This window comes from Clavelina lepadiformis, chromosome 8 (assembly GCF_947623445.1).
Source record: "Clavelina lepadiformis chromosome 8, kaClaLepa1.1, whole genome shotgun sequence".
Taxonomy (NCBI): domain Eukaryota; kingdom Metazoa; phylum Chordata; class Ascidiacea; order Aplousobranchia; family Clavelinidae; genus Clavelina; species Clavelina lepadiformis.
The window spans coordinates 2,149,309-2,171,306 of NC_135247.1; the positions used below are offsets into that span (position 1 = coordinate 2,149,309).

Below are 21,998 nucleotides of genomic sequence, written 5' to 3' on the forward strand. Positions count from 1 at the left end.
GTAAGCAGGGGTTAGTTGGGTGATACCGGTACTACCCGTAACCATTGCTGCCACCAAGGAATTTGAGTTGCTAGATTCGTAAATGGGTTTGACGTTTAATTTAAACAAAATTTAGCATTTTTTGCATTACTTTCATGTAATTGCGGTGTTAAAGATTAGAGATGAACTTTACATTTTCCGAGGTCGCATATTTGTCACCGCGATGCCATGTTCGATCCTTTTCCAGGGACAGTGACTCACAGTCATCACTCATCAGTCATTCAATTTCCAGTGCAAAACCTTAGACCCATTGTGGCGGTTGGCGTCCTGCCACTGAAAAGAAACGAAAACTCTGGAAGCCACATACTCCACACGGGTGACCCTTATAACCACATACGCCACACCATTGTCCATATATTTTCTTGTTTTTGTTTAGTTTAGCAGATAAGTTAAACTTATTAACATACAGATGTTTCGTGTGCAGTTTCGATAAAAACGAAATTGCATTCATATTCGGTATAAAATATCCATTTTTTATAACAGTGATTAAGCCTACAATTTGCAGCCTTAGCTATGTCTGATGTCTGATGACATTCAAAAAATACTTGGTAATTTCGGTCACAATCCCGTTTAGATTTTCCCTTTCTGGACCGCAATCCCCCGTTTGAGAACTACACTAATAAGTTAGAGATATTGAAAGGAATCGCAAGCATATGATCATAGATAATATTGCATTTCAAAAGTGATGATAACGACGACTGCAATATGCTCAAAAGCACACAGAACGTATCATATCATTTAAACGTGTGATTTGCGTCCCAACGGATCTAGGTTCGCCTCGATTAACTGGAATATTGATCGGGCACTTCTCTTTCTGTAAAGAAAAAGCGAGATAAGGATAACCACGTAGGCTACATTTCTAACATTAAAGATATTTGTACTTGTAACTAACTGCTAACTCACCTTAAGCTTGGAGTCAAGAGCTTCTAGTTGTGCTAAGAAATCCATTGCGGCCTCTTGCGGCCCAACTTGATCAAAATTGTACTCGGTCGATGTCAGACGCAGGTCAAGATTGGGATTGGGGATGTAATCGACAAACAGATTGATGAAACACCTGCGCGAGTGTTCAACTTAATAAAACTCATCCGCGAGAGAGCGCTAAAGTATCAATCGTGAAACCAAAGTTGCTGGAGACCAACCTGGCTCTCATGATATCAGTTTGAGAAAGAAGTAATAGGGGGTCCTTTTTCACCGCATTAAGTTCAAGACCCATCTGATGACAGACATTTTTCCAATGATCCTCCGACTCGAAACTCTCGAAAGGTGCCCGTATGGTCATGCAGCCGTATTTATATGCGAAATAACGGACATAGCTGTCGTGGTCACAGAAGTGAACGACACCAACCTGCATGGACATAGTTTAAAATGCTATTAATTCCATGAATATTAACCCTCGCTTGAGAACACTGTCTAGAAAAATATTAAGCTTTATGTTAAGCTTGTGGATGTAGTTCTTATGTTGTGTAACGAAGTGCAAGGATCTTTCGTAACGTACAATCAAAACGTCTCCTGTTTTCAATCAAAAATATTGTGAAAACGGTTGAAACCGTTTTCAAGTACCATGAGCTTACTAAATCCTAAACAAGCGACAATAAGATAAAGATTTTAAGACGGCAGGCTGGTTTCGTAGGCTTTACATACTTTGACCTTCATGGAAGTAGCAACTAATGCACACCATGAAATTGTTCTTGTAACTACTTCTGTTCGAATCTTTATTTGAGTTACAGTATGTTCTTCCGATAATGTTTTATATTTTGTTCGAACAAACGATGTTATGTCCGAAACTAAGCTAGCAGCAGCTCTCATAAAATCATCGGGTAAACAAGTTGTAAGATTATGCTTTTATGCTGACTTTGAAGAAAGAAGTTATTTATGCACCTGATGGATAAATGTTGCAATGGCATCCACCATGTTGACTTGATTGAATCTTGGAACATGAACCGAAATTTCCTCTGCTAGCATTTTCCATTCCGACCTTGAGAAATAAATACAACAAATGAGACATGTTGTTATTTCCTGACTCACATGGAACACATTAATTCTACCCGGCGCAATATTAATACTTTTTGCCTTCCCAGAAGCAATGTTGCATTATTGCTCGATGAATGTTCACCGGTGTCACGTGCCTTGAACAACTTAAATTGCCGTGGCTGACTCCTTGATGTCATACGCTGATGACGTCACTAACCCCATGAACTATGTTACAAACTATTGTCTTACTTGTCAATAAACGGTTCCATTGCTTTGACGAATCTCCGCACAACAAAGTAATATTCAGCCAAGAACGCCATATATGGAAGCTGTAGAAATCGTTGCATGTTAATTCGATTAAGCTCACTAAACCGAAACCACAACTCACTTTGCATCCTTAAATATTTTAATGGCTGCACTGAACCAATAGGTTTACACAATATTCGTGAAATTGCGGTTGGCAGAAGTTGTCGGCAATTTGAAAGAGTTCTAATTCGGTAATTCCTTTCAAATATGCTTCTTTTTACTCACTTTCTGCATGTCTTTTTTTGTGACGTACGCGGGCGGGAAGAGAAAGTGATTTCTCTCCGTGTTGTCTTCCTCAACTACAGACGGAAGTCGTGTCGCCGATCTTGTCCGCAGCTGAAACAAATCCTTCAAATATTATCTCCGCGTCAAGAATAAGGATCGTAAATACGTTCATCACACTTCGATATGTTTTACTTCATAGAAATTTCAGTCCCACCAACCTCGGTACGGTAATCAGGCGACCCGCATTCGTGGTAATAATTCTTACACTTAACAGCAACATTCTCCACAAATTGCTCCCGTGTGATGGGAAATGGTTGCCAGAAGAAGAAAAACCGGTCAATCAAAGTCTGTCGGTTACTCGTCGCTTTCCCGACCTTTAAAGCCTTGATCCGGTATGAAACGCAAATGTTGGTTTAAACGTTTACAGACTTTTACTGCAAAGTAGCCCCACTGCACTTTAGAATTGAAAATGCTGCACTTAAATCAGTGCGTCATGCACCACGAATTTTGTGTTAGACAAAGACAACAAGTCTCTTGCGTGTTTATCATGCTTAGCATATTTTTTGAAAATACCCTCATCCTGCTGTCGGATAAGGTTATCAAGAAACACGAAGCATAGCATCGCCCGGTCTTGCCAGTATGTAGTTACCGATGTTTTCGTGTTTTCCGGCATAATCACGCGATTTATAAAGGATCAAATTTAAGTATAATCTCATGTAATAACCTAAAATTGTATCTAAGCCCCGTCACTCACCTGATAATTTATGCGCTCAGTGAAACGAAAGTGGGGGGAAAGAAGCTTGTAGAGGGTCGATTGATGGTTTAGTTTGTTTTTTGCCAAAACGCAAACCGCGCTCGGGAAGACAAAATGCACGTAATTATGGGATAAACCTGGGGCGAAATAGGACAGGCAGACCTGCAAAGAAAAAACCTTTGCTGACAACAAACAACGGAGCATTGTTATCGGAAAGTAGGACACGGCAACTATTCTTACGTGAGTAACATACAAAGAATGCATGGACTACTTATATGCACGAGTATGTCTATTCGTACAATTGCTCTCCCTGCTATTCTTTTTTAGCATACTGTTTATGTACAATTCTATTAAAAAGGAGCCAAAAACGTTCGTCTTTTATCAACCTGAGCATGAAGCTTAGCTAGCTTGTAGTCGGATCTTTGCGCAGGTTCACAGTCCGATGAGAACTCAGACCCGTCATCCATCTGGATTATTATCCTGCTTCCGTCAGCGTCCACGAAGATCTGTCTAGCGTCCCAGTAGAATCCCTTTCAAAAATATTTTATCTCATCTGACAGTTTTTTGCTTGCTTTTGCTCGTTTCTTTTTTGTGTTCGTTAAGTGTCGGTTGATTTTATTAAGAATTATTTAAAGGGGCACACCTGGAAAAGGAAATAATTCTGCAGTTCAAGCATCGACAGGCAGAACATTTTTCGTTTCTCGTCCCATTTCACTGCATGGGAAAAAGTTGTTGCTAATATGACGTAAGCGAGTTGTTCATCGCTGATCAAATTCAGTTTCTGACGTCTGTGTATAGAAACACAAGTTTGTAATTTGTACTTTTGTCAAAAATTTGCGTTCCAAATGCGTTTTATATATTTTTCTTTGAAATATTAATTAACGACGTACGTAAAGCGTAAAATTAATAACATACGTAAAACGTCTTACCCAAGGATTGCTTTGACAATTTCTTTAGGCGTCCACAACGTCATCCTATGAACATATCCGAGACTTCTGTGACTTTGGAAGTCGATCTCTTCCTCTGCTGACACTTCGCTTATATCGGTCACCTGAAACATTCAGTTCCTTGAAGTTAAGTAAAAGTAAAGTAAATTAAGTAAGTTAAGTACGTCAAGTAAAAACATCAAGTAAAAAAGTAACAGTAAGGGTAGTAAAAGTAAAACTACATTAACTTAACTAAAACTATACAACAAGTAAAAAATTAAGTTCATTCAATCGTAAAACAGTATCTACTATTTTATGATTAAATATTTATTTCTGGAAATTAAGAGATTTTTGACTATTGAATTAACTCAAACGGTTGAAAAAAAAACAAAATCTTCCAAACATGTTAATCGATAAAAGTATACGCAAGCGAGGAGTAGCCTAGTAGTGCACGTCATAAAATAGTTGTTGCTGATCCAATTTCAAGTACACAAAGCCTAATAATCTCACCCGGCTCCGGCGGCTAACTAAGCCAAGTTTCGCTTTGTTGCTTTTAAATCCCAAGAATTTAAGGAGCTTTAACTTAGCGATATTTTTTCGAATCGTCAGATATCCGAGAGCGTACATCGGAAGGTAGATAGTCATGAGCCCGCCGTATATCATCCAACCAATAACATCAAACACCTGAAATTGAAAGTACAAATTATGGGACATCTATAAGACATGCCGTGCTGTAAGTACAAGTAAATGACATACAACGCACCCATTCCGGCAATATCCGCTTCATTTTTACCCTGATAAAGGAAACCTTGTTATTTCTGAATCTTTTCCACCGATAGTAGTCAGTTTTCCGATAACTTTTGGCAAAAAAAGCCTTTCGAATGCGCTATACCGGTATAAATGTGCACTGCAAGGTACAAAATCTCTCACAAAAAAATAAAGGTTGTTGACGACTTATGAAAATGCAGACTAAGTCATAAGTTCAAACTTTGATAAGATTTGCAAAGCGCACATCTTTATATACCAGCATCGGTAGTGATCTTTCCGCTTGACCAACCATGCGTGTAACAGTGTTTTTCTAGTGAGCTGTAAGATCGTTGCTCGGTTGGTATTTTAAGTTTATGTCTGGCATTGGTTGAATTCTTGTACGCAGTGAGCACAAACAAGAAACAAACATGTTGCTTTCTAAATTTACACACTTGCAAAGTACACTGTCCATAAAAATGCATGTAGTCTTATTAAGTATTTTCAATTATCTGTTTAATCAGGCAGCAATAAATAATTAACGTTAGCAAGAAAAACGTCTTTTTGTCGCCTCTTTGCATTGTTTTACAAGAAGTCGGTTTTAGTCATACACTTTACACGCTTTAAACTGTGTCACGTTTTGTTGGAATTCATTTTTCTGGCACGAAACCTTGTTTAGCCTTTATGATTACGTGGCCAAGTTCTGATTCTCCTGTAACAGTGAAGACCGCGTCTTGTGACGTACATTGCTACTTACGGTGTTGATTACGTCGTAACAAGGAAAGTGCCGTGATCTGAATCAAAGCGTCCAATCTAAAAAAGAGAAAATCTAAGGGTGCGGTCTTATTTTAAAGTCACTTCCGTCGAAATGTTATTGTTTGGGAGAAATCCTTTACGGACACTCTCTTGTTTGAGATGGTTATTTCTAGCACAACATTCTTCTCGGTCCGTCGCTTTCTAGAAGATAAACGTGGAATACGTACATTTCCAGTTCGTACATTCCCGCAGCATTTTCTTATAAATAACCTCTAAACGTGTCACCAATCGAGTTGAAACTTTGTGTACTGCGGAGAAAATCTCCACCACGTCCGTCTTAGTGAGGAACCCAACCGACAAACATGTCAGCTCGGTTATATATGTTGAAAATAGAAAAAAATATTTATTTCCCATGCATTTCGATCTTTTGTCAGTTATTTTAAAGACGTTATGTTAAAGTTGCTAGAATTTCAGCATCTTTTTATACTGTAAAGCAGGGATCGGCAACCTTTTGCTAGTCACGGGCCAAATGTCGAGTGTACAACTCTTTGGCGGGCCGGAATTTTCATTAATACTATAATTCACACTCACTTCAGTATATTACGCTATATTGCTCCAATCTGAATCATACCAATCACAAAAAGAGCAAAATACAGTATATGTATTCACACTTCAACAACACAGTATTAATGTGACACTTGATGCTGCTTGCTTTGTGAAAGTTTTTCAACATCTGGTGACAAGTCAGATGAAGCAAGAACCAGAACATTTTCTAAATGGGCGTCCGAAACGCGTGATCTTAGCTTGCTCTTCGTGAATTTCATTTTTGAAAACATTTGTTCACATGTGTACGTGCTACCAAACATCGATGCCATTTCGTTTGCATTGTTGGTCAAGCTGGGATAAAGACCACTTGCAAGAACGTACTTTTTGTAAAAGTTAAGCAGCGATGTGCCTTTTGTATGAAATTTTGCCTTCAATTCGTCACTGCATTGCATTTCAAGAAAGTCCATTTGAAATTTTTCGGGAAAGGTATTGGCGTCCACGTACTCGCTAGTATCTCGTACTTACTACTTAGTACTTAGTACTTAGTACGAGATACTAGTCTACAGCCTTCGCACCAGATTTATGGCGTAACAATAGACTACTACGACGTACTAATGGCGTAACAATACCACAAACTTTTTAAACAGAGCTAACACTGCAGTTTGAAACTCAATAAGAAACGGCGGGCCGTATTCTTGTGATAACTAATTAATATGTCTCGGGCTGGACCTTTTCGCATGGCGGGCTGGATCCGGCCCGCGGGCCGTAGGTTGCCGACCCTTGCAGTGTAAAGAATACTGCTACAGTTATCGACACATTGAAAGTTATTTCCCGACTGTGATAAGTGACATCATAAACAATGTTTCAAGACATGCCTGAGTAGATTATACGTATAACCAGTCCGGTAAAAACTTGTACAGCAGGTTACTTGTCGGATGGTAATGCAGAAACCACACAAAGTTTTACTTGTTTTTTGCTACTCTTTTAAGTGATTGATTTTTCCTTTTTTACTGGCTTACTCCACCTTCGAAATTGTTTCAAGTAAAATCGGCAAAGAGCAATATATTTTCGTCGCTAAGTAGCGTAGTCAACCTTCTAAAGATAATTTCAGTGCGTCTGGCATGAGTTAATGACGTGGTGTTGATGACACGACAAGAAAACAGACGTTGTTTCAATGATTTTTTGCGTTACTTGATCAAATTAAAGCATAGGCCAAAATATACATAAATAAATACCCGGCTGCAATTTTGTAAACATGAATATTGCCAAGTTGTGGTAGTTTTACTGTAAAACTGTAGGCTACTGTTATATTTTATATCTCTTGTTTAGCCAAAGCCTTGTCTCTGCATCAAAACACTCGTCCACCCATTTTGTCGTGATTCTATTTCGTCGCATATCAATTGCATTCCCAACTAATTACAACAAGTTTCCCTTTTATGAGATATAGTTACAACGAACACAGTGTTTTATTTTCAAACGTCTCAAAACACACGATATGACAATACCTTGATAAAAAAAGAAAACGCCAACACCTTGCTGCAGAAATTAAAAAATATAAAACACCATCAAAACCGGGACAACACCTCAGATGGTGGTGTACAGAAACGTGTTTATCGTGATGGTTTATAATGATTTCAACACGAAATAGAAATGTTATAGCCACTAGTTATCAAAATTCTTGGTCAATTTGGCTTCAGAGTGCAACTACAAATAACGGAGTCATTTAAAAGTTAAATATGTGGCACACGGTTGGACGCTGATGACTCTCTCATTTTCAAAAGAGTCAGTTCTCGTCACAGTTCAAACGCGCAGTTCACAAAAAAGCTGGGGAATCAGTCAGCAAGCAATTTCCCTCACAACGGTATAAAAGCTTTGACGTTGATTCATCGCAAAATCAGTAACAATTCGACCTCACCAGGGTGTCCAGTTTGGCAATCTGTAAACCCGACGGCCTAAAATCGTTTTCGTTCCTCGTGAATTTTAACGGTGATTCTTGGATCTGTGAATAACAAAGGTTTTATAGTTTTTACGCAAAACGTCAACGAAAAACAACGTCTTACGTCATACTGAAAAACAAAGAACAGTAAATGACGCAAGAATTCACCGCTTTATGTACAGAAACCTCACAGCTTGGGATGGACATGCGTCTATGACGTTTTCCTGTCGCAAAATCCCACAATTGACAATATTTCTCTCATGAGTCATGACATTAAACCCGAAAGCATGGATGTCGAAAATTGTTCAAACAGAAGCAATTTTTATGGTCGGAAGTCGTAAAATGGGCAGAACTATAGGCTAATGCTGTTCAAAATTACGTCTCACGAAAAATATTAATCTGGCAAGGACCGAATCAGGACAGATTCAGAACTCTTACTTAAACCTTTTAATGAGAAAAACATTTACAGTGTAGACAACAAAAACTTTGACAATGGAAGAGTTGGAATCTTCAAATTTTCGAAATACAACAAAATACGCATTTTATTACCTTTAAATTTCCATCTAGACAACGCAGCTTTGATATGAAATTCCTGACCAGAATATCAGCTTCGTTGTTTTGAAAGTCGTAGTTGGTTTTCACCAAAGACAGGTCACAAGTAGGAGACGGAACGTAATCGACGAAAACGTTAAGAAAACATCTAGAAATACCGTAGAAGATGGTGTTAAAACGGGGCAATAACATGTACGCATTAGCACCTTGCACTACAAGGGGTTGCAAGGAACCCTTATTTTAAAAACTTGTCACAAACCGAGTGAGAACTTTTCTAGCAAATTATATCACCAAATCCAAGATTTTTTCGTATAAAAATTTATACCAATGCGAGCTTTTTTTCGTAGTTCATTCAACAAACCTCATTCTCATGACGTCACGTTGACGTATAAGCCGAACTGGATTTTTCTTAATTGCATCAACTGGAGTTCCGGTTTCCGCCTGAAACGAGCTCCAAAATTCCTTGTTGGAAAACTTTTCAAACGGAGTCCTAATGCTCATGCATCCGTGACTCCGCGCAAAGAAGTCCGTGTAACTCGAATGATCCGCGGAATGAACAATAGCGACCTACGTCACAATTAATATTATCACATAGCACAGCTGAGTGCAGTTTGTTGCTACGTCACAATAACATTTACATAAGGATGTTTATACCAATGTTTAACCCAAATTTAGATCATTTTGTACCAGATGAATAAACGTAGCGATTGCGTCAACTTTGTTCACTCGTTCAAAGCGTGGGACGTGACGAGAGATCGAAGTTTGCAACTGCGTCCACTCGTCTCTAAACACAGCAAAATAACCTCAGGTCCTTGAAGTTTAAACGTGCGCTGTGTTGTGACTTATTACTAAGAACAAAACCAGAACTCGCTGAGGCTTTGGCACGAAATGGCAACTTATTGGCTTCTTTTTCAATGAATATTCGTGCTTTGAATATAAAATTACATTGCTAAAGATCTCTAGATAGTTTTAACCTTTGAGGTATAGACTGAACCCATGTTTCATACCGTTAAATAACACCTACGTGTCGATAAATGGCTCCATTTCGGCGATGAATTGCCTTATTACCGAGTAATACTGGCTCAAATAACTAAAGTAAGGAATCTGTAAAACAATAATAACTGATCCTATAAAAATAGCACTCACTAAAATTAAGTGCAGCAAACAATCGAATTGTGATATGACAATGATGAAAGACATGAAGTCGATTTACCTTTTGCATGTCTTGGTTATCTACAAATGTCGGTGGGAAAATGGAGTGTTCTCGCTTTTGGGGTTTCACCGATTTTGAAGCTCTGCTGGTCTCTTCCTACCAAAATAAGTTATAACTTAGTCAATTTCGAAAACTTTATTGAAAATAAAGTAATTAAAAGAACTTTTGCAACTACTGTAACTTCACAATCTAACAGTATCCGTTCGCTAAAAGTATGATGGTTTAAACTACCGCGTTCTTAGAATTTTACACAATTTAAAATGACATTTCTACCAGAAACCTTCCCGAAATTAAATCGTTTTTTAAAACCAACCGGGGGCGATTCTTTTACTTCGGCCGAGTAATCTTTCGATCCCAGCTCAATGTAATATTTTTCCAACTGCGAGGCCATTTTGCTGGAAAATTGTTCCTTAGTTACAGGGAATGGTTTCCAGAAGCAAAAGCCACGATCAAACAATGTCCTCGTGTTGGATGAAGCGTGGCAAATTCTCAAAGCCTTCGCAAAAAGAGACATAGAAGTAAAAAATTATTTACACAACTTTAACCGATGTTTAAACTTTCCAACATGACCATAGGTTCGCTCAATCAAAACACACATGGTACTTGTATTTTGTTTTTGTATTATTACTATTTTGTTGCCACATTGTAGGCTACTTGTCTGTTACTTATCCAGTGAATAAACAATAAAAAACTAAACGAGTCATAGTTCTCTTGTATTTTACGACGTAACGTAATTTTACCTGGTAGTTAAGTCGCTCCATGAAGCGAAAATGCGGTGCCAGCAGCTTGTAGAGAAAGCTCGACTCTGACAGATGTCGTTTCGCGTAGATGCAGACGGCGCTCGGGAAAACGAAATGCACGTAATTGTGTCCGAGTCCTGGTGCGTAGTAAGACATACAGACCTATAGCATGACATTATCACCGTCAGTCGTCGGGTACATAACCAAAATAACCAGCACAAGTATATTGCAAAACGCGTAGTGTCCACACGATTTCGCCAGCCAGACAACAAAAGAACTGTGTATATTTAATAAGGCTTCCAAAACGGTCTAGAAACAAGACAGTTTTCACTGGGCTTCGTTTGTGGTCGATATCACCTGCAAATGAAGCTTAGCGAGGTCATAATCCGGTCGATCGTGGCGTGCACAGTCCGAATGAAACTCCTCCTCACTCTCCATCTCGATGACGATCTTTTCCTTGTCTGGATCAACGTAAACGCGCCTCGCATCCCAGTAAAATCCCTGAAAGAACAAGAGAAGATGGAAGGTTACTGTGTTCTTTTGTAATTGCAACAACAGAATCCAAAAGTTTTTTTGTTATAAACCCGAAACTTTTAAATCAGTATTAAAGCCTGTTAACAACGTGTTATTTTTCACACTTGTGTGGTCATAGTGTCTGTTGAAATTATGGAGAAAATTTCTACCTCAAATAGGGTAAATTGTTCCATCGTGGTCAGATCAAAGCAGTACATGCCCTTTTCCTCGCACCAGTTTAAAAAGTGCGCATAAACCGTGTTGAATAGGACGTAGCAGAGCTGGCTGTCCGAAATCAATTCAATCTTTTGTCGTCTATTTTTAATTAAAAAGTAACATAACATCTAAATATAGAAGCAAGACATCACGCGATGCACTTTCAGCTCGTTTAATGTGCACTTTAATATGCAAAATACTTCCGTAATTAACATCAAAATATGCAGATGCACTTTTACACCATTTAGCTAAAAATTTGTTGATCGTGACTCTTAAAACACAATTAATTACGGGAAATAAACAATTATTTTGCAATAATTTATCAAAACTTGCCTTACTGCCAATTTCGAAAGCTCTTTCGCGGTCCACAACGTCATTCTTGTGACGTAAGATAGACTGCGGTGCGTGAGAAAATCGACTTCTTCATCCGTTGAGATTAAACCGACGTCACTGACCTGCGCAAGGGCCGCAAAAAATAACGGTACCAGTTATTGATGCTGATTGGTCAAATAATTTGCAGAGAATGATAAGAACAGAAATCAGCGCCAAGACACGCGGTCGAAAAACTTCCCGCGAATGACATGAAATTTGTTCACATTTATATATTAAAGTGAGCCCTAACCTTGGTCACTGAAGCGAGTCGTGAAACCCGTAAAGAAAGCATTGTTGAAACAATAACAACCTTGCTACAGCAAGATGGATTTATGCTACTAACTTTGCAGCGTAGTTGCACACTGGATTCGATTCGCCCAAAAAATGTTACCTTGGACGACCTGCGGAAGCTTGCCTTGCAGTGAGATGCAATTTTTTTGTGCACTGAATGCGATCGTCCCACGTCAACGCACTCGCACACAAACATGTTTGTTTTTTTCGCATCACCGCTTACAATTTAAGGTAGTCCTGTGACTGGTTATGTACCTGACATACCGGTACTGTACATTGGTCAAGCTTAGATGGAAATTCTGAATACAACAAAGAAGTGAAAAGTATTGGATGAAGCGAATTAGGTTGAAATATGGCATTGTAACCGTTTCTTTGAGTTCAGTACCTCAATAGCTAAACAAAAGGATATTTGATTTGGTCACATAACCTACGTATATTTGCTGATGCAAAAAGCTCAGTAGCATAGAGTTAACGTGTTGCCATAACCGTAAAATTTGCAAGTTGGCTAATTTATTGCAAATAGGCGACTCGAAATTTCGATTGTACCATCAGCTTTGTAGGCCATATCCTTGTATCACATTACACTGGTAGTGTCACCTGCAGATTCGATCCGTGACGTAATCAGTGTGCAGACTATGGCTTGCCATAGCAGACAAGTGCGAATGTGACGACTGAACACGATGACCGTCGCATGCATTTCCTTGTGATTTCGTTTCCCGGCAACGCATCTGCGCTCTGTATGCACTGCGCAGGGATCTTTATTTTGCTAAACGTTGGCTGGTTAAATAATACAAAGGTTTCGTTTATGTTCTGTACAGGATGTGTGCAAAGTCTATCGTTTTGTGTGTGGCTTAGGTTAACTTTGCTTGGTTTGCACACAAAGAGGTGACCACTGAAGTTCACTGAAACTTGCTGACCCTTGAAATAAATGATCTTACAGAAGTGAAGTGTTTGGCGACTGGATTAAATCATCTTCAAGCGGACTCGCTTTTTCTAAAAACGAAAAGTTTCTGGGGTTTTGTTGCCGCCACAAAGCAAAAACAATCTCCCGCACTTCTGAAAATAGCGATCTCTGATTGGTGATGCGGGTTGCTGTTTTTAGTTACGTCAGAGTTAGTAGTTTCGAGCCATTTAGCTAAGCTTATGGCTGCTACTATTTCATCGGGAAAAAAATCGTGCGTTCAAAGTTATTTTTCACAGTTTCTTGTTAAACTAAACTAAATATTATAACATAGTAACCTAGATTTACCTTGTAATCTAAATTTAACTCCAATGGAACCCTAAATAGCTAAAATCAACTTTTTATATACCAATTATCCTAACCCAACCGCCTATCTTTAACAAAGGGCTACTTGACCTTCATACGGTGAAATAGTCACTTCGTTTAGCTTACATCTCTCAGTAAAAATTAGGATATCAAGCTGCGCTTTGAACTGCACTACTTCAGCATTAGCCATGACGTCAACATTAGCCACGACGTCAACATTAACCTTGACGTCAACATTTTAAAGAGCGTACTTTCAAGTGGAACGTTTGATTAAGAAGAACGCAAATAGCCTTTAATTTGTCAATATTTTCTAACTATCAAATGGAATGAAACGGTTTAATAACCTGTTAAACGTTTCTAACGTAAATGATAAATAGTTTGATTCAGAGTGAAGATGATACACTCGCAAGTTGCTTAATTTCGTTTTGCCCTTGGAGCTGATGCGTTCGCATTGTGCACAAATGTCTAAGCACGGGATTAATGTCGACAGCATAATAAACTTCCTAACCACGTGAGCATTTATCGAATTTCATTCTATTGCCTTCTAACAACTAACCGAAAATCTCTAAAATATGGTCTGTCACAAACATTATTTTCAAAGTGTTGGTTTTTGTCTAGTTATCTGTTCTGTAGAGGGATTGTTTTGGTCTGAGTAAACCGCATACATCTTATGGGTTATAATAATGGGAGTTAATACGTAAACCATTTAAGGTTTTGTGTTGTTTGTAAGCAGTTTTTGCATATTTTCCAAAGTGTTATATTAAACACAACAGATTTGAAGAGGCGTAAACAACCACTGCGGACCAGAGATAATAAGAAAAATATAACGCTATGTTGTTTTAATGAAACCATGTGCACATTAACTAAGTAAACCATATTGATAACCTACGCGTAAACCTTATTCGAAAACCACCTTGCATTTTGAAGACAGTGGAGTCATGACACCTTGATAAATGTATCGGAATCCGGAGATTTGCTTTACTCGATTAATCCATAGCTTCAGCTTGATAAGTGCTGAACCGAGCAGGTATAATGGATAGTAAATCCACAGCAAAAGTGCCAAATAGACAGCGTGTTCAACTAGGGTTAACATATCTAAAAAAAACCGGAGTCAGTACACATTATAAACGTCTTACTTAACAACCTAATCCTAATGCGTGACTGCTTGTCTTATTCCATTCTTAGTGCTTCCTTCTTTCTTACACAAACACGTTGAATCGACACAAGAGTTGTTACACAAGTATGACGTCACTGGTATTGACAGCTATTGCAGTTCCGCCTTGACTAAATCTTAAAATCACCGCACAAGCGTTACAGTTCTAATAAACCTACAGTTTCTGCCCAAGGAAATACCTGTGTCGAGAAGCCAACGACTATTTTTGACAGCGTTATAGCCTACCACGCTACCTTGTAACATGCAATTAGCTTCCTGTGAAACGCTCGCCTTTAAGTGCCGCGAACTGAACTTTAACCTTAGTTAAGCTGGGAACAACTAGCCGCGTTCCAGTTCGATTACAATCTGTCCACACTGGAATACAGCAGTTCGCAATGAGAAAAAAAGGCTAAAAAACTTATACACTAGCTTCTAAGGCTTCTCGTGTAGGAAGACATGCTATTATATGTTAATGTGCATCGTGTGACCTACGATAGCACTAAGCTTGAGAGAATTAGTCAACCATTCTATTCGATAGAATGCCTCAAGGAAAATTCAACGACACGTTTTATATCCCGGATTGTCGTCACCAATGTTTGACAATCATAACGTCGTTCCACCACCGACTACAGGCCACTTTCAAACTGTCATATTAAAATGGAACAGAACCAGATTTGGAAATAAAATATTTTTTTAGTGACGTATGTACGGTCATAAATAGCCGACAACATGAAATCAACGCTGCAACGATGACGCAATCAGTTATTTTTAGCTGAGTCAGCGACTGTGGATGAGTTAGATGTTTTCTTGATAAGCACGTGCTTCTTTCTCAACCCTTAATATAAAACATGATAACATTGATACCATGTTTGCATTGATACAAGAAAATACAAGAAATCCATATCTGCATAAGTGTTTGTAAATAGCAACTGAGGTCAATTTTGACGACGAATTAACGGAATCATCCACTATATTTACAACATGTTCAGACAAACATTTACATTCTCTTTCCCGTTGTATTTCCTTTCTCGAACAAGCGTCCAATTAATGTTTAGACTCTCGAGTCCAGAGCAGTGGTTCGTTTACAGACACGTTCAATGCTACTTTACTCTTCAAGCATTTGTCGAACCATCGATTTGCTGCACGAAGGTAAACCAAAAGTATGATAAATTTAAAATTTAGCAAAAATGCAACAAGAAGACAAAGTTAATTTACTGAAACGAACTCAACCAACAACTTAATGATACATTATTTTGTCAAGAAACATTCTGTTGCAGTTTTTTTCGGAGACAATCTGGGAAATTCATGACTTTTTTTCACAAAGGGCTACCTCCAAGCTCGACCTTTATGCTATGCTTCATTGTGCTATCCCTTTAACCATAGGCGTAGCCAGGGGGGGGGGGGGGGGGGTGGCGGCGAAAGGGGCCAGCCCCCCCTCCCCAAATTTTCAAAGTTTGGATTCCGAAGTTAAGCCTTTTGTTGAAAATATTTGAATTTGTAGAAAATTATGCAAAAGCTTGCAGCTTACTTTGCCTATTAATCAACCCTTATAAGTTTTTGTGTCTATGGAGTTCTACATTATGTGGCGGTGTTTTAAAACAATCACTTTGTAGTTCCCTTGAATCCATGAAATATTTGCCCCCCTCCCAAAAAATTTTTTTCCTGTTTACGCCACTGCCTTTAACCTATACATACAACGATTAGGCACGTGACACAATCTTAAGCAACGAAACCAGAAACAGATTTATTTTGACAACCTTATAGATAAGTTAGATACCACGGAAAACGTTCGCTAAATTTCTGTCATTCACCACCTTCGTCGAACACCTGAAACGACTCCGTTGAAGCCCAAGAGCTTCGCCGAACCTAGGTTAAAAACCAATGGTCTATAGAGCGAAATAAACTTCAAGCTAGTTTCAATAACTTATTTTCAAACTACGGAAATCTTTACATAGGCCTAAAGCTGAAGAGGTCTATTTTTGGAAAATTAAGAAACTTCAGCATCGGGTAGCCCACGCTAAACTTTACAAAAAACACTTCCCTATATAACTCCCACATTCTACTTGGGAGGTTTTAACTGCGACATACACATAAGAATTTAGAAGTGTGTGTAAACATTTCTTAATTCGCTTCAGTTTTTACTTCCCCTTTTAAACTAAAAACAGTTAGTTTGATCTCCTGTCTGCAGTCACCATTTGAACTTTCAGGCAAATGTTATAGTAACCTTGGTAAAAATCTTCCAATGTACTGACTGTGACATGCTTTAAAATTATATTAAACTACAGCTTTAACTGGCAAGGAATATGATCATTGCATTTTACTATGTGCTAAAAACCTCTTCACGTATCGAGATACACTAACGCACAACTAAACTTTGGATGTTTATTTCCGGTTTAAGTTTTGTGCAATTACTCACGACAACTGAAAACTTATTACGAGTAATGTGACACATCTTCTGCTCAAGTAGAATGTGATGGATTAAAACACTTTGCAGTGACAAACAGAGCTCCGATACAAAATCGGAATAAAGGAAATTACGGGTGTAATATGTTTGACAAGCGTTTACACGTGAGTGGAAATTACAACTACATGCGTCAATCCCTGTCATTTGCTCTTCATTGAAGCGAAACATTGCACAACTTTGATGAACATTAACCTCAGTTTGTTTCATTATTGTGAACCAAAGTCTACGGGAGTTTCCATACCTGTCACCTGAATGATTGTTTAAGATAAGATCTGGTTTTTATTTTAAGCCCAACGGACACGTTATTATATGCCAGGGGTGGGCAACCTTTTTGAACCCGAGAGCCGCTTTGGTTGTTAAATTTTTACTGACGAGCCAAGTCATAAGAACTTATGACGTCATAAATAGTTTATGTCGTTTAATTGTTTCATATCTGCATTCCTCAATCGAAAAATGTCATTAAATTTGGATAATTAACAACTTTTCATCAATGCTGGCCTAAATAAGGAAAAGAAAAAGAGAGAAACGTTCATAAACGGTACTCTTGGTAGCCTTTATAATTTTTTTGAAATTTTACGATTCGACTAGAAGAGCCACAAGAAACATGCCGGCGAGCCGCAGTTTGCCCACCCCTGCTATATGCGGACTATTTATAGAACACTTGAACGCAACTAACCAGTTCCCAGTGAAATTATCACGTGCAACATCTTTACAAGTGTTTTGTTGTTGGTATGTAACCGAACACGGAAACTCAATGGTGCTCATCTTGTCATTGCAATTTGTCTTTTTATAACCGGCGTATGTTTCATCACGTGTGTAGTCTGGTCAATAACCACATTTTGCTTTTAGGCTATTAGTGGTCAGCACTTTGCATTTAATAAACATCTTAAGAGAAAACTATGATTGTATGAATCATTTGCAAGTGCTTATAATTGAAACTATCCCAATATGTTACCTCTATCGCAGTTTTCGTCTCATATTGCATAGCAGTCGATATGCACTTCACCTTCATTAAATAATATCTACTGACTTCCTACAACAAGACTTCCTCATCGCGGTTTTCCATGAAATTAAAATCCGATGGCAATGGCTTTCCAACGCTGTTTGGTTGATAGATGGTACCAGGGTAGAATTAATCGGCTTTCAATCGTCAACATTATCTTGGTAATTGAATGTTGTTCGAATAATTTCAAGATTCGTTTTTAGTCATCGATTGGTGATTTGACTGTTCAGGTGTTTAAGTACCATTAAAGACAAAAATAAATTATCGATTCAATCGTAATAAAATTGCTGTTAAGGTGAAAATAAGGACATTTCTTAGAAAAAAGGACAAAAACATTTTCTAAGACACGGACCTTCAAAATAAGGATAAATCTTAGAATTAAGGACGGTATGGCAACCCTGCACATAGGCCTCTACATACACTTGTTAATAGCCGGTTCGCGGAGGTCATTAAAATTCCATGAATCGGCTGCATCCCACCACTGTTTCATGGTTGTGCTGGTAAAGTATCACATAGTTAATCAAGCATCATTTATTGTTTGCAAAAGTATTACTGACGCATCATAATAGAAAAGGCAGAATTTCCAGTAGGGTAGCCCTCCGAGAATTAACTTTTATTTATTCTACATCATATTCAAACCAAAACAACGTGCGATTTTTTACTATGAATTAAAACAGTAAAAGTGTTAGAAGAGATACAGTTTAATATTTTTAATTTACTATGTCCGTTACGCAGTTTTTCTAGTTGAGATATATGCAAACTTTTGCATAACAATCACCTTACCCACCCCAGAAACCTAGCGTGCATCAATACAAAGCATAATTGTACCTAGCGTATTTGGACAATAAGTGCGGATTAATGTTTGCAGGACAATGATATTAAGCAGCAGGCTGTTATCTAATGTGTTATGAGCTACATCAAGTAGGCCTCTGATTCGGTAACCGACATGAAAAATGAAACCTCTGCTGTGAAAAGAAAGCTAAGTGGCGAAAAGTAAGTAATTTAATAATTGAAATAACACAAGCCTAACCTAGCTTAAGAGCAGAAAGCTATAGTGGAAACTGCAACAGCTGCACGAACGAGATTCATCAATGTGCACGCCGAATTTTTTTATCTTTACGCCGATATATAATAAACAAAGAAAGAGAAACTGATTGTTTGAAAGCCAATTTATAAGCTAATAAAAAACTGCAGTACTTTCCAGTCGGGGCAGAAGGAAGGCTACAACTACCAGTACTACTGACTGTCTATAAGCATGGTATGGAATTAATTGACTTAGGCAGCTAGGCCTACTTCAACAACCGCAAATTATATTAATAACTTTTATTGTCTGGTTATAGAGTATGACAATTTTTATTCACGTTGACCAAACCAAGTTTACTTGTCAAACATTGCTTCGTTACACTTGTAGTACCCATATGAAAGAAATGAAATAATAAGTGGTTCAATCTAAACCTATTATATGAACCTAGGCCTATTTTGTTCTTTAGCATGATAATTGATAATAATTGATGTTTGACTAGATTGAAAAGTTGGCTGTTTTTGGAGAGAAATCCCAATTAACTCATGTGGGCCATAGCCGAAAGTGTGGCAGCGGCACACACTAGGTTCATTAATGTGCACGCTAAGTTTTTTATGTTCACGCCGATTTATAATAAACAAACAAAGAAAAGCCGGTTGTTGGAACGTTCACTGTCTCACTCTAAAGCAATTGAAACATCATTAAAAGTGTTTTAAGAGATTGTTTGTTTTGATGTCTTTAGATAGCTCTAGGCTAAGCTATATAATAAACAAAAAGTTCGCCATTTTGTTGTTGAATGTTTTACAATTTGAAAGCATTTGCTGATAACATTTTTGGTGACATGATTCACCTTAAAGACTATGAAATGTTTTCAAGAATATTTGATGCTTTTGTACAACAAAGAAGTCTGCCCTACTACTGCACGACGACGCAGTTTAAGGTTAAGCGTGATACCGTTGTTCGTCCGATTTAATGATTAAGCACAATGAGAAATGTAGCCAAACTAATCTGGATCAACAACAATGTCAAAAACGGTAATTTGAAATCTCAACATCACCAGATCTTATTTTTCTGAATATGTTACCAATTATTTATTCATTGCTGCAATTTTCTTCAAATGCAACTTTGCTCTATTTTTGCTGTGTATTAGGCCAACTATTAAAAGCCACCCCATGTTATGTTCCACAGTGGTACTTGTTTTCTTTGACAATATTTGCAGGCTGCTTTTATATTTATACCTTTGTTGCATTTTAGTTATCACGCTCGATACAAACATTTAAAGTCAACAATAAAACAACTGACTTTCGAGAATGCTGCTTTAACTTCTGAAATCCATCGCACTGAAGAGAAAGCGGTCACTGCAAAGGCAGAAAGAAAGTATGACAAAACGCTTAGGTTGATAAAATGTTTATTGAGTCATTTTGGAGAATAAACACTGCAAAATCTTCCGAACAAACTTCTGGCCTTAAGCTAAATTGCTTTTTTTCTGTAATTTTTCTCTTTTTTGTTATTGAATAATATTTTAAGAACATTTTTGCTTTTGTTGTTAAATTACAATGCATGTTAAGTTACTATAACTGCTCTAGATATTTGCTGAGAAAGCTTCTACAATTTGAGAAGCCGGAATGCAAAGTTACAAAGCAGAATCCAAAAAAGAAGGCTGTTGGTATGACCTGTAGCATTTTAAAGTTTTACTCTTACACCATTACAGTCATGTCAAATTTATTTTGCATTTTAATAAATTTTCAGGGATTAATTAGTATTTTTTCTGCATTGAATTTTAGCTCAAAAAACCAACATCAAAGAAGAAGTGCAAAGTGTAGTAAAAGTTAACGGCAATTTGGATGCTGTAGAAGAAGACATTGTTGGCCAACTTGCAGTGGAAGGTTCTATCAATGAAGCATAATCCAACGACTCAGTGTGAGATTAGGTCCTATGCTGTCAAATTCATATCTCCAAAGTGTTTGCGATGTGTCACGGCACTACTTACAGGGGATGAAAGTGGTGATGATGTGCACCAGTTTACACACGGTCTTCTAATGTTGACGGTGTTAAATCTAAAATAACCAAAAGTTGAAAAACCTTACCACAACACTTGCCAACATTGATTTTATGGTGCTTCTTGAGAGAGCTAGCACCACCTTGCAGTTAAATAATAATGTAAACTTGCCCACTAGAGTCGATCTTTTATTACAATTGTGACAAGCTTGGCAAGCGTTACTACAAGCGTGGTTGCCGACGTAAAATCATCCTGACTGTATCGGTGTGCGGCACTGTTCCAAAACAATTATCTTGATGCATAAGCAATTACTGTCACGGGTCTGGCATTGGCTCAATGAACGCCACAGGTGCTAAACAACGGTACACAGCCAAAATCATGGAAGTTTTGAAAGATGATTTGCAACGAGGATATAATAGTTTTTACATTGACATAATCTTTTCCCTTAATAATTTCAACAAACTCTAAATTGTAGTTGTTTAATTTTATTTTTTTTAAGAAACTTATATTTTTATTCTAAAAGCAGCTGAAATTAGGCTTATATTGATGCGCCGTATATGCGAAAAATTTGCGATTTCCATGAAATTGTTGGATGTTCTATGTAAAGTTTAAGAAAGTCTGTTAGACCAATCAGAACCCAGCGTAGCCGGTGTTTATCAGTGCGGGGATTCCCCTAGCAAATGGGGCGATAAAAACTTCTAGGTGGCATATTTAGGTTAGCCTGAACTTGTATTGAAATTTGACTTTTTTGACCCAAAATTGCACTCTTGACTTTAACGTTCTATTGCAAGAGTTATAAATATGTGATTTTATTAGGATTTCATAAATAATATCCTTAGGCATACTAAAGCGACATACAAAATTTTAGGTTGCTCCATGCGGGATTTTTCGATTAATTGCATTTTAAGTAACTTTACTTTATAATAAAATAAACCAAAAAAGTAGGTCTTTTTACAAGCATATACAGGGCCTTAAGCGTCAGCGCTGTGAT

At 37.8% G+C, this 21,998-nt stretch overlaps 3 protein-coding genes and 1 long non-coding RNA gene across 6 annotated transcripts; 1 reads left to right on the plus strand and 3 right to left on the minus strand.

Moving 5' to 3' along the window:
• Positions 1-507: 507 nt before the first annotated feature.
• Positions 508-5,819, minus strand: LOC143468683 (uncharacterized). Its single transcript, XM_076966028.1, has 13 exons — positions 4,985-5,819; positions 4,732-4,905; positions 4,225-4,346; positions 3,939-4,083; positions 3,682-3,825; positions 3,296-3,457; positions 2,760-2,924; positions 2,542-2,652; positions 2,260-2,339; positions 1,918-2,014; positions 1,179-1,384; positions 943-1,093; positions 508-853 (listed from the first exon to the last, which is right to left on the minus strand). Exons 1-13 carry the CDS (start codon positions 5,006-5,008, stop codon positions 749-751), a joined length of 1,686 nt encoding a protein of 561 aa, XP_076822143.1. The 5' UTR covers positions 5,009-5,819; the 3' UTR covers positions 508-748.
• A 1,895-nt stretch (positions 5,820-7,714) lies between these two features.
• Positions 7,715-14,488, minus strand: LOC143468684 (uncharacterized). 2 transcript variants are annotated; one of them, XM_076966029.1, is made up of 12 exons: positions 14,281-14,488; positions 11,771-11,892; positions 11,392-11,536; positions 11,066-11,209; positions 10,709-10,870; positions 10,282-10,464; positions 9,969-10,064; positions 9,780-9,859; positions 9,443-9,539; positions 9,117-9,322; positions 8,753-8,903; positions 7,715-8,266 (listed from the first exon to the last, which is right to left on the minus strand). In XM_076966029.1, the coding sequence occupies exons 1-12, from the start codon at positions 14,458-14,460 to the stop codon at positions 8,162-8,164; spliced, it is 1,671 nt and encodes a 556-aa protein (XP_076822144.1). In that variant the 5' UTR covers positions 14,461-14,488; the 3' UTR covers positions 7,715-8,161. The 2 variants fall into 2 exon arrangements, with proteins under 2 accessions (XP_076822144.1, XP_076822145.1); XM_076966030.1 differs by lacking the exon at positions 14,281-14,488 and adding an exon at positions 13,350-14,235.
• A 705-nt stretch (positions 14,489-15,193) lies between these two features.
• On the minus strand, positions 15,194-15,885 carry LOC143468686 (uncharacterized). Its single transcript, XR_013119016.1, has 2 exons — positions 15,522-15,885; positions 15,194-15,355 (listed from the first exon to the last, which is right to left on the minus strand). It is a non-coding gene; the product is annotated as an uncharacterized LOC143468686 (long non-coding RNA).
• A 2,373-nt stretch (positions 15,886-18,258) lies between these two features.
• Positions 18,259-21,592, plus strand: LOC143468685 (uncharacterized). 2 transcript variants are annotated; one of them, XM_076966033.1, is made up of 4 exons: positions 18,259-18,980; positions 20,263-20,385; positions 20,595-20,674; positions 20,793-21,592. In XM_076966033.1, exons 1-4 carry the CDS (start codon positions 18,934-18,936, stop codon positions 20,912-20,914), a joined length of 372 nt encoding a protein of 123 aa, XP_076822148.1. In that variant the 5' UTR covers positions 18,259-18,933; the 3' UTR covers positions 20,915-21,592. The 2 variants fall into 2 exon arrangements, with proteins under 2 accessions (XP_076822148.1, XP_076822146.1); XM_076966031.1 differs by lacking the exon at positions 18,259-18,980 and adding an exon at positions 19,023-20,042.
• Positions 21,593-21,998: the final 406 nt, after the last annotated feature.